Source organism: Pezoporus flaviventris, unplaced genomic scaffold (assembly GCF_033815535.1).
Source record: "Pezoporus flaviventris isolate CSIRO_AGI_PZ_B2104156 unplaced genomic scaffold, CSIRO_AGI_Pfla_v1 ptg000027l, whole genome shotgun sequence".
Taxonomy (NCBI): domain Eukaryota; kingdom Metazoa; phylum Chordata; class Aves; order Psittaciformes; family Psittacidae; genus Pezoporus; species Pezoporus flaviventris.
In genome coordinates, this window is record NW_026892575.1 from 3,232,288 (window position 1) to 3,250,006 (window position 17,719).

The following is a 17,719-nucleotide window of genomic DNA, read 5'->3' on the forward strand; positions in this document are numbered from 1 at the left end:
GTATCTATAACTAGTAGAGGATAACTGAGGCTGAATGGTACAGCAGTATAGCAGTGCTGATTCCCACTTCCCCACATCCAACCACAACTGAAGGAGCATAGCACAACCCCACATAGTAAGACCCCTCAGCATAAAGGCATCTAATTCTAACGAGCTGAATTCATACCATCCCAGACTGGTTTGGATTGGAAGGGATCTTAAAATTCATCCAGTTCCAACCCCCTGCTGTGGGCAGGGACACCCTTCCACTAGAGCAGGTTGCTCCAGGCCCCATCCAACCTGGCCTTGAACACTGCCAGGGATGGGGCAGCCACAGCTTCTCTGGGCAACCTGTGCCAGTATCTGACCTCAGTCACACCAACTGAGGAAAGTACAAAGAGAAGCAGAGAGGACAGAAACTGATTTGAACAGCAATCTGTAAAAGCTTCTTCCACTGAATATCCAGAGAATATTCCGACAGCATAGTACCTGCCTCTCAAATTAGAGGGTTTGGTCAGGGTGCTTCAGGTATGTACCGACAAAGCGCAGCAAGTGAGTCTCTCGGCTTCTTATCTGGATAGAAAAGTGCAGCTTCAGTAACAGAGAGTGTAGGTGAATCCTATTCCTGTCCTGCACTCTAACATTACCCCATAGCGCTGTTTCAACACCTTTACAAGTATTCCAGCCCTTATGCTTTGGAAAATGAATGGAGCTGCCTTGGAAGACCCTACTGGCTTTGTGTGCTTCAGTTACAACTTCCCCCAGTACGAGCACCACAGGCAGCCATCAGGTCTGACAGCACTGGCTGGAGGTCACCACAGGACCTGTCCCTGTATGGAGTAGGCTTCACCCTTAAGAGGACAAGTAGAAGTGTCCAGCAGACATTCTGCACAGTAAGGAGGTGAAAATAATTTCTATAAAAAATAGAAGCAAACCCTTATATTTTTAAGAAAAGTGCCAGCAGACCTTTAATGGTGCTGGGAACCAGCCAAGACTGAGTTGTTTCTTTTGAAAGAATCTTGTATAATGAAGCACACTGAAAAATATGCAGAGAGACTGACAGCAGTGTTTATTTTATTCATGGCACTACATTTATTCAGGGAACAGAGGAAAAGAACCCCACCTGGCTCTGAGAAAAGAGATGGTCTTCTTCCAACAGTACCATAAAAACACACATGCCTAGAACAGAAGGTCAGAATTCACTAATTCCCTCTGACTCTGTGGGCATGGTCATGTATGGCCACTGCGATATCCCATGTTTTTACAGCAAGAGATAGCGTGTGTCGGGTACAGCAGGCCTTTGGAGGGAAAAGGCCCATTTTTATTTGTTGAAGAGGTGGGAAGCTGAAGGGGAGGATGAAAAAATTGTATAAACCATGTTTTATAAGCAAAGTTTTAAAGGTCCCTTAGCAAGCTTAAATGAAAAAAAATATATAAAGAAAAAGATGAAGTACACTCACTACATTCTTTCTTTCCACCGACGATATGGGCCAGTGAAAACAACTGACCTCAACTGGTTTAATACCGTGTGTGCTGTTACCTAATCGATCCAATCCGTGCCCCACGCTCCTGGTGGGGAGCTGCAAGCATTCAACAAGTTAATTTTTTAATTATCCTTCTGAATCTGTTTCACTTGCAGCTAAACTGCAGTTTATTGCTAACATTAGCTAGCATGACAACAGTTCAAAGAATATGCCTTTTTTTCAACAGCACTTAATTCCTCCATGCAGCAGAGCTTTATATTCATCTAATTTGGCTTGCTCCCTTGCAGACTATTTCTTCAGTTATGTGGGTCTTTAACATGTACAGGAAAGTTTTGCCTTTTAAGGTTTGGGTTTGTTTGGGGGATTTTTTTCTTTCTTTCTTTTTTTTTTAAACAGGGCTTCCATCAATTCTTCCATCACTGGCTATAAACTCAAGGCTGGCATATGGCCCTAACTCTACAAAGCCATACACAGCGGAACTAATAAATCCTGATTCCTTGCAGAACTATGTCTTCTCTTACTACCTTCCCCACCTCACCCCTCCCACTGAGCCCAATAACCCAGCTCCCTCCCAAGGGTCCCTTTTCACACACAGCAGGCTTAGCTGCTATTTATGTCCTCAAACTACTGCTTGAGCAAAAAGGAAGCAAGCGCTATGCCAGGTTCCATGTGTGCAGACCGACAGATTGTTGTTTGGCTTGTCTCGCCTATGAACTAGCCAAACTTACTTGGCAATCCCTACCTAAAGCAGAGGAAGTCTTTGTATTTATTGTCTCCACCTAGGCACTAATTTTCATGCAACTGGTATTAAGTCAGCTATCTGAGAGCTTTTTCTTGTTACTGAAGTTGGCCAAAAGATTTACATTATTTTTGAGGAGGGAAGAGAACAGGACAGAGCACAAATCCAAAAGCAGAGGAAACCATGCTAAAAATATTTTAAATAGGACAGCATTCTCTTAATAGTGGTGCTACACTTCTGTTCAGCTAAAAGGTGACTTGGAGAGATTTAGACAAGGCTTTTGCTAAGTCTGGAACTATCAGATTGTGCTGATTTCACTGGCACCTTCTCACTGCATTGCAAGGTATGGGTAAAAACATCCTAATATAGGTAAACAGCTGCTAATTATAGCTGCCTACTGACAAATGCAGTATTTTTCTGGGGCATGAGTGCTTTTCCCAGGAAAAAAAACCTGTGTGTAACAATCCAGGTCTGTAACACACACACATCTCAGTATTAATTCAGTAACCCCAATCGCTAACATACACCAAAGGCTAAAAATATACCACTTGTTTCAAAACCAGCCCATTACAACAGGAACTAACAATTATTACCACCAGATATTGCCAGCTGACAGCTGTTGAGTATTTGTGAGCTGGGTCACAGAGTGAGATTACAGCACAGATTATAAAAGTCTTTATTACTCTCCTTACCAGGCTCCACACCTAAATTAGATAAATCCAGCTCTGGGTTTGGCTGGAGGTGACAAGAGCTCTCCCCAGCCTTGTCCCTTTGTTCCTCTGGATTTAAGAGATTTTCTGTGCAGTGACTGATCTTAATATTGAGTTTTTCCTACTTCTCCCTCTCTGCCTGTCAGCACAATAACTTAAAAGTATTTCAGACCATCTGAAAATACTGAACATAGAATCATAGAATAGTTAGGGTTGGAAAGGGCCTTAAGATCATCAAGTTCCAACCCCCTTGCCATGAGCAGGGACACCTCAGACGAAACCGTGCCACCCAAGCCTCTGTCCAACCTGGTCTTGAACACCGCCAGGGATGGAGCATTCACAGCCTCCCTGGGCAACCCATTCCAGTGCCTCACCACCCTAACAGTAAAAAATTTCTTCCTTATATCCAATGGAAACTTTCCCTGTTTGAGTTTTAACCCATTACCCCATGTCCTATCACTACAGTCCCTAATGAAGAGTCCCTCTCCAGCATCCCTATAGGCCCCCTTCAGATACTGGAAGGCTGCTATGAGGTCTCCACGCAGCCTTCTCTTCTCCAGGCTGAACAGCCCCAGCTTTCTCAGCCTGCCTTTATACAGGAGGTGCTCCAGTCCCCTGATCATCCTCATGGCCCTCTTCTGGACTTGTTCCAACAGTTCCATGTCCTTTTATGTTGAAGACACCAGAACTGCACACAATACTGCAGGTGAGGTCTCACGAGAGCAGAGTAGAGGGGCAGGATCACCTCCTTCGACCTGCTGGTCACGCTCCTTTTGATGCAGCCCAGGATACAGTTGGCTTTCTGCTGTGAGCACACAGTGAAGTTGGCTCATGTTCAGTTTCTCATCGACCAAGGCCCCAAGTCCTTCTCCTCAGGGCTGCTCTGAATCTCTTCTCTGCCCAACCTGTAGCTGTGCCTGGGATTGCTCTGACCCAGGTGTAGGACCTTGCACTTGTCATGGTTAAACTTCATGAGGTTGGCATCAGCCCACCTCACAAGCGTGTCAAGGTCCCTCTGGATGGCATTCCTTCCCTCCAGCGTATCAACCGAACCACACAGCTCGGTGTCATCAGCAAACTTGCTGAGGGTGCACTCAATCCCACTGTCCATGTCACCGACAAAGATGTTGAACAAGACTGGTCCTAACACCAATCCCTGAGGGACACCACTCGTTACTGGTCTCCGGCTGGACATTGAGCCATTGACCACAATTCTTTGCATGCAGCCATCCAGCCAGTTCTTTATCCACCGAGTGGTCCAAATATCAAATTGGTGTCTCTCCAATTTAGAGACAAACATCCTCACTTTCTAATACATAGTCAGTATAGTGAGCCTTTCAAGGGTAATCATTTGATTCATCTGGAAGTGAGAGGTTCTAATTTGATAGTACACGATGATTTATATCAATGGGAAACGGTTTTTACTAACCAACTACAGCAATTCATACTAACATTCATTCCCACCTTCATCCTACCATTTAAGACATACATGATCAATATTGTCATTTAAACTTGAGTGCAACATCTAAGTTTACTCTGCAACCAAAATGTGTGTTAAGTGTGTTCAGATAGAGACTTTAATGACTGGGCCTCTGCCGGGGCATACACTGGTCCTCCTACCACACATGTCCACCATTCCTGTCTGCACTGTGACCGTGCTGGGAATTTGCCATACCTATCCCAGCCTGCCTTGCAGGACAGTCAAAAAGCTCGTATGTGATGAAATCTTGGCTGGGCTCTTTCACAGAGAGTAGCAGGCAACCAAAGGCAAGACAAAAACTGTATCGTCACCTGGGCTGATGAATGAAAGTCACAGAGTGCTCTGTCCTCTAGTCCCTCAGGCCATCAGTCCAGTGAACTATACATAGAGTTGATCTCATCCCAGCCTCGGTAGCCACCTCCATCCATCATCTTTTCAGTGGTCTTACTCTATTCTGTCAATTAACTCTAATGCCATCATTTCATTCCCTTCTAAAGGGAAAGTCCCTCTTTTTTGGAACGCTGTCTATCTGGCAAACTGAGTACCAGAGATTTACAATTGGATGTTCCTTTTTCTCAAGAAAAGTATTTTACTGCGCATTCCTGCAAATATCTATGCAAGACTATTCCTAACACCTTTTAGTTGCAATCACCTTTCTGGGACATTTTGAAGGATTTTTTTGTTTGTTTTTAAGCTTCTGGCAAGCCTTGGACAAGGATGACATTTTACATGCATCATAAAGCTACACCAAGTGTTATATAAACATGTACCAACAGTTTCATTAGTGAATATACGTAACTGAAAATCAAACGCTTTTCAAAGGTAGCTTTGTGCAACCCAATTCAGCTTTCTTGTGTACAAATACAATTGTGTTCTTTCAGGGCTGGACATTGCTATTCCAGCTTTTGTTCTGAAAGGAAGGAACATCATAATTAAGACAAATCAAAACTGGAAAGAAAAAAAACTTTACCCATATTAATTCAATTCCGACACCTGAATGAAACTGCTCTTGGCTAGGAAAAATTCAGCAATCAACTCTTTAAAAGACACTTGGGCTATAAAAATAATAAAAAAATAATCTACCAAACAAGAATTATTAAGGGAACATCACAAGCAATGCATATAGCACCTTCAATGGCACGCTAAGCAGCATTACCTACAGTCATGGATCCCAATCCTGCTACCTTCTGGAGCTGGAACATTCAATCGCTAGAGACCTTCACCAAAACATAATTATTTGTCAGAGAAAGGGGAGTCAAGGCGCTTTTTCTTTAGATAAATAGTTAACGTTGATTCTGACACATTGAAAATCTGCAAAGAAAGGCAACAGAGAAAATTAATTGTTTCTCTTTTTTATGACATTATCTTACAGACCTCTTCCATGAGACTATAAGTGTGGTTTCAGTATGACCCCTTAAGTAACCTGAAGTCTCCGACTAGGAATTCTGGAACACAAAGTGATTACATTGCTGTTTCAGAGGCCAGCAGTGCTACGTATCAACTTACACTGACAAGTCAAGGCTTTTGCATCATTAACTTGTAAACAGCGTCAGCACCATGCTCTTGGGTGCATTGTTGTATCTTGTAAAACAGTAACTTTTTTTAAAGGCAGAATTAGGTGCCCTATACTTAAGATTTATGGAGACATGCATGATTTTGAAGCATTGTAACACCACATTTATACTACCGCTTTTAAAGCACTTCATTTACAAAAATTAACTTCCTTGGCTCTTTCAAAGCATTTGAGTTTCAAGAGGCATTGACATACATGTGCAAGTCAGAGCTTGCCACATTTCACTTTTCCAGAGAAAAGGCAGCATGCTAGATCAGATTCTGCACTCACCTGCACTACTGCAACTCCCATTACATGGAACAGCTGTTTGTAAGCTACAGTGATATGTGACTGCAGAAACCTCAGATGTCTGTGAGACCAGAGCCACGTGGTGTCCCAAAGCATTAGTTCAGACTATTGCTCTTCATTATTTGTGTTTATATTATCTTCTCCACAGTCTGGAAGTTTTATGTCAATGCTTCCTTGAAGGGGAAACTGAATTCCAGCAAAAGTGTGCTTTTGGAATTAACCTGCCTCTATCCTATGAATATATTGTATTTTAATTAAAGACTGAATAACAGACAAGTTATGCTTTTAGTGTTATATACTCAATTTAGATATTCCATGCTGCTCTACATACAGACCCATATAACAGTCTAACATGAATAGCAACTTAGTAATCTGTATCCTTTCCCTTGTATGTGTTTGACCTACAAAGACTCAGAAATCAATGATTATATTCAAGCAAAGGTTCATATCTGAGAAGCTTCCCTAACAAAACACTGCCATGGCTGAAGCACCAGAAGAGTTAACATCACCATCTGGAACAGTACAGCAGTGAAAGATTTATCTTGTAAGAGCAGCTTAGAGTTTCCAGCAAGATGTTTTCCACACCAAAACTTTATTATCCCACTTTTTCTAATTTAGATTTGGAGATATTTTGCTTAAAAAGTCCCCCCCAAATTACAAATGAACAACAGCAAAGTAAACCTTAGAGTTCCAAGTGTGTTCTTCCATTTCATCCACTGTTATGGTCTTTCTGAAGAAAGACACTCTGAACTTCAGTATGTCTTAAGTCTTCATTTAGTTTCCTCCCAAATTAACGTAATAGATAATTCTCTTTATATATTCAAAATATATTTTCTAAATCCCATCTTAAAGGACGTCAATTAATTCTTTAAATTAACAAACTTATTACATAAAGCATTACGGCAATTCTAAAATGATAATCGTTTTGTGGCCTCATAATGATTCACTTCTAGAGAAACTACATATTTTAGAAACCAAAAGCTTAGTTGATTTACACTTCAAAAGCAGGGGGACTCAAGAAACATTAATAACTAGAACTTCAATCTGTGCAGAGGAAGATACAGGCATCCAGTTAAAGTAACAATGAATTAAATGAGCAGAATCCTAATTAAATCAGTCTACTCTTTCTATGCTTACTAGGATGAACTTGTTATACCCACAAAGGGAGAAAACTTAGCTCTGCTATTGGCAGAGAAGACACATTTGCACCACTAAAGCAATTTACTCCTTGAACCTCTCGTAACTTGGAATTTCATGCTGCAAATCTGGGACCAGTGCTCTGCTTGGATACAGCATTCCACAAAATATATTAGAAAGTGTGTATCTTAGCCTGGGAAAACCATACAGCTGTTTCCCCATTCTCATGAAATGTATTACATCAAAAGCAGTTCTGCTGACATAACTGTTTATTTGTAAGCTATCATGAGCACACCTCTCTCTGCTACACCAGCTTCCCTTTACTTACACAAGGTGCATGCTCTGAAGTCCAGACATGAGTTGCATTAGCAAAGGCTGGGACAAAAACTGCGAAGAAGGAGGTTTTCACTGAGGTACACAATTACGCATGCCAACTTATTCCTCCTATTCAGAGAACTCACTGATGCTCTGCTCCCACAGAAACAGGTCTGAAGGGGGATCTTAAAAACCAGAAAAAAAGCACAGCATAAAGCAGTCTGGATTCGTGTTTATTGAAGCCAGTAAAGACGTCCTCATTTTGCCAGCACTAGAAAGCAAGATTCCACATGACTGCATACTGCACCTGGTTAAAGCCATACAACTGGACTAAGGTTTGTTTGATACATTTGCAGTCCTAATTGTAAGTTGGAAAAAAACCCCAATAAACTTAGTATACAGGACAGTGAACTTTCACTTACAGCATGTATATTGTTAAGTTAATGATGTACAGAGCAGTCACTTTCAACACAGTTAAATAAAATATGAAATTCTGTTCAGTTTAAACAGTTTGTTGGTTTATTTTTTAATGCCAATGAAAAAAAGTGCAAACTTAAAATCAAGCAGCATAACCACAGCATTTTTATGGAGGGCCAATCTTAAAACGTTCGTTTTTATTTCAAGTTGAATGCTTTCATCTTTTGTTTTCTTAGTTTAAACATGAACAGTAGATGCAGTCACTGTAATGCATATAAATATAGTCATATAATAGTTTAAACAGTCTACCATACAAGTGCATCTGCAAATAAAATGAAGTCTCACTTGAAAATGTAAAGGCTGTTTGCAATTTGGCCTTTGGTTCCAATGCTTGAAGACACGAGAATAACAACTGTGCAGCTCACCAAAGTTGACAGACTTTGGCAACCACGGATGCTACATTACTTACAACTTACTTTCCATAAAGTAGGAGCATTCTCTTGCAATTAAAAAACGGAAATCTGTTTCTGTTTTGTTAGAAGCATCTTTCTGCAAAGCTGGTAAATTATCATACATTATCAGTTGTGATAACTGTAGTATATTTAACATTTTTATAGAGCTGGAAAGTACTTCAATTGTATGTTTTTGCCATGTTGCTAGAGAAAGTGCTTATCATTAGATGACAAAAAAAACGCAGTCTCAGACTGAGGTTTTCCAACTATATCCTATTATGATCACACACTTGTTCAATTTTCCTGCCAAGTTTTTGATGTTTTAGTTTCTAATCTCAATTCTCAGTGTCAGGAGGACAGTGTGTAATTACTTCTTCTGGTACCCATTACACCAGGAAGTACATCCACGTTTCCCATCAGCCATCCACAGTCTTAGTTTAACTGTTATCTAGACAACAGTGTAGGTCCAACTTCAGGTTCTAGCATTTATTGAAAATAAAAAAATAAAAAAAAAGTATTTTCAACAACTGGCACAAATAACATACTCATGTTAATGTTTGTCAGAGAGGCAAGTAAATACTCTTAGTTTTCTAGATGCTTAGACAGACTTACAAGAACAGCCTCTTGATGTAACATAGGATTTGAAATTAACATCCAGTACTGTGTTAGTGGTCAATCTAATTCTGTATATTTAAGTAACAGCATATATTAGGGAAGTTATATCCAGACATGAGATTTAGTACAAGTTCATATCAATAAAAAGTAAACTCTGTATAATTCAAATTGTGGTTTTCCCTTCAGCATTAAGAGCACAGAACATGCTTGGTATTTTTAACTTCTGGTAGTGTGCACATGTAAAACAAGCATACCGTATATAAGATCAAAGTGCCATTTCAGTAACCATAGCAGTTCTGTTTCTTACACGATGGTTTTATGTGACCATGGACAGAGCTCTGTTAGAGCAATGGGGACAACCACAACCCATGTTTCCAAATGAAATGCTACATTAAAGAAAATACAAAACAAGTTATTGACTATGTTCATCATGTACACATTCACGTTTTTTTAGGTTACCTTCAGAATTGGAGCTGGCTGCACCTGCAGCACATGTGGTTGGAACTAGGGCCTTGAAAGTTTTTGTTTAAAAACCTCCATAGCCGTAAGGCAGGAATCATTTTTAGCTTGATAGCTAGTATTTAGTTACAAAAAGTAAGAAAAAAGAATACAGAGGGTGTCTGTAGCACATTTCATTATGGGAAGATGATAACGTCATCCACCATTCTTCATAGGCTAGCCTCTTGGCATAAAAAAAAAAAGGCAGAAGCTATCAGAAAACAGGATTTAAAATTAAATACAAATTGCCAAACTACTGTTTTAAACTAAACAGTTACTGTTCATACTACAGTGCACAAGTTCAAGCACCTTCTAAAGACACACCACACACTGTGCCAGGCACTTGGATCTAAACAAGTTGTAGTTTCTCCCTTTGTCAGCTACACCAGAAAGGGCATCAACTCTCAAGAGTTTTTTAAAACCAAAACAAGAGTTATAACAATAATAAATTCCCACAATGCTTAGTGTTTGGCCTGGAATTCTCTAATGTAAAGTAGTCTTTTTAATAAAACAGTGATTATTTACCCTATGTGAAACACAGGATTTAACAACATTGCTCCTCTCCTACCAATCCAACATACTAGTTTCTCACTGTCTCAGATCTGTTTCCCCTTTTAGGGCTCCATTCCCTACCTAGGCTTCTTTCATATAATTAATGCTCTGTTATATCACCACCACCACTCCAAGAATATAATGCATTTGCAAACATACAAGTAGCCGATTCCAGAAACTCCCAAAGAGGATCTCATTTCTCTTTCTTGCCTTGCGTGCAGTCAGTAGTAGTATTTCAATGAGAATTATCCATTTTGCTTCTCTGTGTTCTTCACGACAGGAAATGTCAGCTGCACCTGCTTACCTCCAAAACCAAAAGAACTGCCCTATATAAACTCTAAATGGTTATCTTATACAGAGGGATTTTATATGCAAACTTCCTGAATGTGCACTTTTTACTGGGACAAGGCAATGATGTAGTAAACTCATTTCCCCTGCCCCAAGAAAACTGATAGCATCTGCCATAGCAGAAAATTTCTGGTCTTATCAGATCAATATACATAGTTATTTGGTCATTTACATATGTATTTTTTATGCATTATCAAGCTTCGTTCTCTGTTGGAGGAGAGTTTGCTGTTACCATAGAGTCTGGCTTGCGAGCCATCCTATCCAATTCCTCTTGAACATTTGTCAAAACCGGTTTTTGCCCTGAAAAGAAAGAGGACAAGGTTAAAGCAATCTTATTTCAATGGAATAGTTTAATCACTGAACACAAGTACTCATGAAATCACTATGTTATTTAATTGCTCATTATTTCACCATCTGCCCAAGAATGCAGGGCCTGACACAAGTATCAGTAAAGACTGATAAATACTAAGGTTTGATTAACTTTAAAGAGATGAAATATCGAATTATGCAGCAGCATAAAGCACAAAAATATCTGTGATATATTTTACAGCAACTACCACATTTAGAATTTTCTACAAAAATCAACTGTATATGATCTATACACTACTACATTCTATTACAGGTACTGATTAGCAAGGACTTTATTTAAACCCAGATATTAACCACAAGTTTTGCAAAGTATGTAGGACACCTGTTACAAAAATCACATTTGTTTGGTCACACTTACACTTGCTGTGTTTAATATCAAACAACTAAGAAGGAAGAACTCTTTCATGTCTGCAGTCAATGTTTGCCTTAAAAAAGAGGACATGATTACATATTCATGTAGTATCTCAGAGAAGTCATTTCAAAGGACTTCTTCAATTGGAAACAGACACACTGAAGTACTTCATGGTAAGGCACATCTTACATTTTTATATTAGACTCAAAAATTCTTACCAATACTGTGACTGAACCATCAGTTTAATTCTCTTATTCTTAAAATTATAAACCCACAGACAAATTAATCACTAGAATTGGAACAATATATTCTAATGCTTAGACCATACAAACATTTAAGATTAGAAAGCTGTGTTTTTTGACAAAAAGTAGATTATATAACCATGTACAGCTTCCTTACATAGCCAAAGAATTTAACAAGCATCTGTTTTCCAGCTCAAATGTGTGTGAAATATTAGGTGGATTTTTTCCAGGGTACATGCTGAAAACATTAAGAAGGCAAGATTTAACTGTTAGAGATTTAAGTGGTTTTTTCCAAAGACAAAACTAAGTTAAAAGGTTACCTTTAATCACTATAACGGTTTTAGATTTAAGTACATCGTAAGCCACAGTACTCTTAATAGCATGTATTCAAAGCATGAGTATTTAAACAAAATTAAAAGATTGGGCCGTTAACTATATTATAACTTGCAATACAAAACACTTCACATGTAGACTGATCCTATCTTGGAGTTAAAAACCGTAAAATGATAAAAACCACACAAAGTTCTTGCTCAAACAAAAGTAGATCTAAATAAAAATTGAAAAACTGTAGCTTTTTTATGCTACATGAAGTGGACCCTTCAGCCTCCAAAATAATACCAAGCAGCTCTCTCCTGCAATTACCACAATGTGAACAGAAAAACATTGCCAAGCTGCTCAATGACATGTAGGTTTACATACTGCCCTTTACCACCATCGCAGGTGAGCGCTTTTCAAAGGAGAAGAAATACAAGGAGCTATTTAAAAAAAATATATAAATTCCCTCTATTATGAATTGATCCTTGCTTTCAATTTTCCTACCAAAATATTGTCAAGGACAGTAATGACCTTAGTCAATTAGATGTGTTCTATACAATTGTATGCATTCTCCTTTCTAGAATAGTGACAGCAAGGAAAATTACTTCTTTTATCTACTGCACAGGAATAGATGGGTGAAGGCAAATCCTAGAATTCGCAAAAACTTTCTTGTTAGTATAAATTAAATTTTTCAAGTCTAGAAGTTCATGTGAAGAAAAACAGTCCCTCACAGAAACCACAAATTGAAGTTCTTTGAAATATCATGGTCTACACATGGAAGAAAGATAGTCCAGAAACGTAAAGGCAAATAAGATGGGCGACGAATGACACAGCATGAAAAATGGACATGACATTGCAGCATCTGCACAGATGACAGTTTTCTCAAGTAAGAATTAACATAGCAGAAACCAATCAATCAATAAGGCTGACCAGGATGTTAAGATCCACAATGTCTCTCTCATCCTGTGACAAAATCTCAACATTTCAACCACAGGATATTCATAGCTGTGGGAGAAACAGATGGTCTCTTTAAAGCTAAATATTTTTAGTGTCAACCTTCTGAAAACTTAGGGCTCTTTAAACAGTTTAGACATTTTAAATGTCTACAAAGATCATTTTAGCATTTACTTGCAGAAAGGATGCTGTCATAAATAAGACTTTCTCCAAGATATCCTCCTCAACTCTTCCACAAAAGAGCAAGCAATCTTTTCCCTTATGATCAGAACCAGCTACCTTATAATCTCAACAAGAGCTTTTCAAAAACCAGCATTAGGAGCCCTTACCTTCTCAGGAAAGTTTAATCTTACATTGGCTGAATATAAGTCACGAGCACATCAGCTGATAAGGAACAGGCATATTCTTTTGTAAGTGAAAGACAGTTGTTCTGTTCTGAAAGTCAGGGAACAAACGTGAGCTGCCAACTTGATGCAGCCAAGAAAAACCAACTGCAATCTTGAGATCACTCAGAAGTGCTTCCAGCAAAGAAAAAGAACTGCTATACCAGACATTACAATGAGATATCTGGAGTGCTACACACAATTTTATCACTCATGTTCAAGAAAAGATAAGCCAATGATAAGAACTAATGAAGGAGAAACTAGTAGGGAAAACAGAGCTCAACCTCAAAGAGGAAACTAAGAGAGAACTTTCTAATTTAGTCTAACAAAACAAGAAAAGTTAAGGAAGGATCTACAACTGCTGTGTCTAGATGTTTCAGGAGAGAAATAATCTATTTAAATTAGAAGTTAATGCTGACACAAGGAGGAAAAAAGTACACACAGCCATTTGTTATCTTTGAAAAACTCCTGAAAGGTATATGATGTTCTAGGAGACAGAGAGGAAAGAGTAAAGCCCGTTACAAACCAGTTAGTTTTTGTTCTAGTATTTCTTCCAGAAATTGCAATTATGTTTTAGGTGCTTACAGACAGCCTACCAGCACAACAACCAACAGGGATCTGTTATCAACAAGTTGTGTCAAGCCAACCAAATTTCTTTCTGTGATAGATAACAGGTCCTGTGGAGAAGGGAGAAGTGGTTGATATCACGTCTTACATGACCTTTGTATAAATAAACTAGACACAAAACAGTCTTGATATTTCAGAAAAATTCACGTATTGTAATTCATAAAATCACTTATTTGTTATCCATAGTACTAGTCAGTACTAGTCAGCAATCTACCCTGTCCAGCTGTTGAAGATATCAGATATGTAGGCAAGCATGCATGAAGGGAATACAAAGGATTTTGAAAGACAGGTTAAAAGGTAAAAGTTATTTATATATATTATCAAAATGGGCCATAATAATAGAACATAAAACAATGATTAAGCAACTGTATGACTTTGAAATACTAAGGTAATTTGATACAGACTAGAAAACCTCCTACTAGGAGGCAGAAATTGTAATAAACTGGCTGTATTGTTGTAACAAGTCCTGTTTAACATGATACAGGTAAAAACTAGCATCACAATGAGACATCTAAACAGAAGCACAACACATAACATAGATTAAGTAACCCTTATTAAGGGCAGACAAAGCCTTTTCTGATGTACTGCAGTCACTTCTGAGAACCAAAAGAAATAGCTTATGTGAGCAGACATTCCAAAGAAAACAAGTAAGAAGTGTAAGAGCCATAAACACAAGTCCTATGAGGAATGGCCAACAGAAGTGTATTTTATAGTCCAGACAAAAGTCATAGGCAAAAGGGTAACAGCTTTCAAATATGCAAGACTGCTGCGAAGACAAAGAGGCTACACTCCTCTCTGTCTCCACTTGAACAAGACAAATAGTACTGGGATTAAGAAATACTGACTGTACAAGAGAAAAAAAAATAACTAAGAAATTATTAGAATAGACTTCCAGGTGAGATGACGTCTTTTATTTCCATTTGGTTTTAACCACTAGCCAGGAACTCATAACTGATTCTGCTTTAGATAAAGAGCATGCATGAAATGAATAATTTGACACTGTGGTCACTAATAGCACAAGGTTGCACTTGACGAAGCAGGGGACACCTTTCAGTATTTAACTGAAGAGGGCATTCTGGATTAAGAAAGAATTAAGTGTTTTATAATGTAGATACAGTAGTATTATGTAAATAACACAAATAATTCTTTGTTATCTTTGTAATAAATTTTTTAAAGACAAATGACAGAATTCATCATGATAAACAAACAAACAAAAAAAAAAAAGCCACAACAAAACACTGCCTTGCCATTAGTGTCAAATTCTAGCCGGCTTTGAGCTTTCAGAGCACAGAATGTCATATAAAACGTTTCCCCCTAAAAAGAAAAAAAAAAACCTTACTTCCCCTCTCCAGGAATAGTTTCAGTTTAAACTCCCACACTCCATCAGCTGCTCTGCTTTTCTTACTGGCAATGTCATGACTGAGGCTGGCATCAAATACTTTTCATTTCCAGTTCAGAATGCCTGGGCCTTACACTCTCCTCTAAGCATAAGACCCCGTGTGTTTGGCATCACCATTACATTTTACATGGTTTCACAAGTCTGGGATCAGAAGTAGGCTACCTATCAATAATTTTGTAGTGAAATAATTCTGGAAAGAAAGCTTCTGAACATTAAGTGTGATGGGAATGCCAAAACAAAGAGAAGCAGTTAAATAATCCAAGTATTAAATTGCTAATATCATATGGAACAACCACATATTTTACAACACTGAGTTCTGTAAACATACTGAATATTCCAATGGGCTTCTTTTATGCTCACCTAGACCAGTGCAATTACTCACCAGCAAATACCTCATACAGTGCAGTTATACGCACATAAACAGAACAAATCCAGTTGTGTTGGATCACAATAAAATACTAATTAATGAGAGAATAACCTCAAGCTGTGATAAGAAGTAATTCATTTAACTTGAACCCTGGAGAGAGCTCAATAGTTTGACTAGAAATTGCAGTCCAGACCCAATAAACCGCATTTCCTTCAAGCAACAGTTAAGTGTCAAGAAAGGAAGGAATTCTAAAGTAAAAAGGGAAATGAGCACTTTCCGAATATGATCAAGACTCAGATGTTATTTATATCCCAGCAGTGTAACTTCTTCAAAGAATCAAGTTATAACAGGCTTGACAGAAGCCCCAGAGCTGTCAGTTGCAGTATTTTAGAAATTGCAGTTGTTTAGTTCTTTTGTTAAAGACAGCATGATTTGGCACTGTCATCTGCCAAGCTCTGTCACTTCACTGACCAGTTTAAAAGACAGATGCAGTTAGGCCAATGTGGACCTAATAAATTATTGAGAATGTGCAAAACAGCCTGCAATAACAAGTCCAATACCTGGTTTCTTGGCTGTACTTTGCACTCCACCAGCACCAGAACTCCCAGGAGAGCCGGTCTTTTTGCTCAAGAGACTGTTAAAGAAGCTAGCCAAGACACCTTCACTTGCAGCATTATCTGCATAAATAAATTAAAAAAAAAGTAAACAGATAAATAGATAGATAGTATCACAAAATAGTTATTGCTGGTAAATGATGTAACTTACTCTTTACATACATACTTAACTCATACCAATCAAGGAAATAAACCTCAAATATGTGAGTCTCTCCTTGTTCAATTTAAAGACAGTAGTCCTTTGTATTCTTTGTCAAAGTCAAAGATTAATGAAAGCATCTGCTCTTCTGGAATGGGTGGCCGTCAGAAAACTTGAACCTACTTGTGTGCTTTTTTCTAAATGTAGTAGCTAAGAAGCAAAGTATTAAGTATGTTTAGGCAACTTAAGAAAATTATGTATTCTGAACTCTGCTATGTTTTAAGTCATATGAATGACAAAAAATGAGAAAAAAAATCAAACCTGAAGCTATGTCATAAATTCATTCCTGTTATTAAACTAAACCATTCATGAATAAATTCCAAAATCTTTCTACAAAAAAGGATTTTTTTAAATGTAAATAACACATGATAAAAATAGTACAATGATTATTCATACTTTTAATATTTGGATCTGGTTTCTTAACTGATGCTATTGGTGAGGCACTGGGTACACTGGCGGGACCAGCTCTGCCTTGAGTTCTTGGGGATCCTGCAGGGCCTCTTGCAGGAGATTCCTTTAAACAAGTCAAAAATCACATAAATCAGAGAAGAACTTAAATAGCTTAATTACATAATGCAACTGTAACACTACCTAAAACCTACTTTTTAAGCCTTTATATTAGCACTGTAGTGTACACACATGGGGGAAGACAAATACCCACCAGTTATTTTGGGCATATTCCTCCACTGCAGAAAGTTTTCAGCTCAATAATCATCATATATTTCTATGTTTCCACAGCGAATTAGAATGAAGAAATTCATAAGCAACATTTTAAAATATTAACACATTTTTAATTTCCTGCAGTTTTAGGGAGGCTATGTATTTTACACTTACATTTACAAAATGAACCTCTACAGGTCAGAATCACTCCCTCTTCCCTAGGAGAAAACAAAACACCTCCTACTCTTCTCTTAGATTTACTTACCGATGCCCTTGTAGGCGTTGCTGGCTGTTTGGCAAGGAATGACTGCAAAAAAAACATATTAAAAATAATAAATATATTTTAAAAAACACAAAGGAATAAAATACAGCGATATTTATTTGATATTTTTTCCTTAATATTTACAGGCTTCCTCTTTGACATTTATATACTTCCAGACTTCACCACTAGAGGACAGAGTTAAAACGAGTAAATCAGTCCTTTGTCTTACACAGCCTTTTCAGACCATAAACCAGAACCCTAAGACACCGAAGTCTGTAACTTCTACAACATTTATAATCAACTATACAGGAAAGTGTTAACAGTTTTTTTAAACAACAGAGCAGTAAAGAAAATTACAAGATAGAGAACAGGCTAATTTGACACCTTAA

At 38.1% G+C, this 17,719-nt stretch overlaps 1 protein-coding gene across 1 annotated transcript in view; it reads right to left on the bottom strand.

The window, feature by feature from the left end:
* Positions 1-7,917: 7,917 nt before the first annotated feature.
* DYNC1LI2 (dynein cytoplasmic 1 light intermediate chain 2) overlaps positions 7,918-17,719 on the bottom strand; it is a 28,444-nt gene continuing 18,642 nt past the window's right edge. The window contains exons 10-13 of the mRNA XM_061458477.1: positions 17,334-17,375; positions 16,805-16,922; positions 16,156-16,272; positions 7,918-10,887 (exon numbers count right to left, since the gene is read on the bottom strand). Of these exons, the coding sequence (XP_061314461.1) occupies positions 10,781-10,887; positions 16,156-16,272; positions 16,805-16,922; positions 17,334-17,375 (384 nt within the window). The 3' untranslated portion in view covers positions 7,918-10,780. The remainder of the gene's footprint in view (positions 10,888-16,155; positions 16,273-16,804; positions 16,923-17,333; positions 17,376-17,719) is intronic.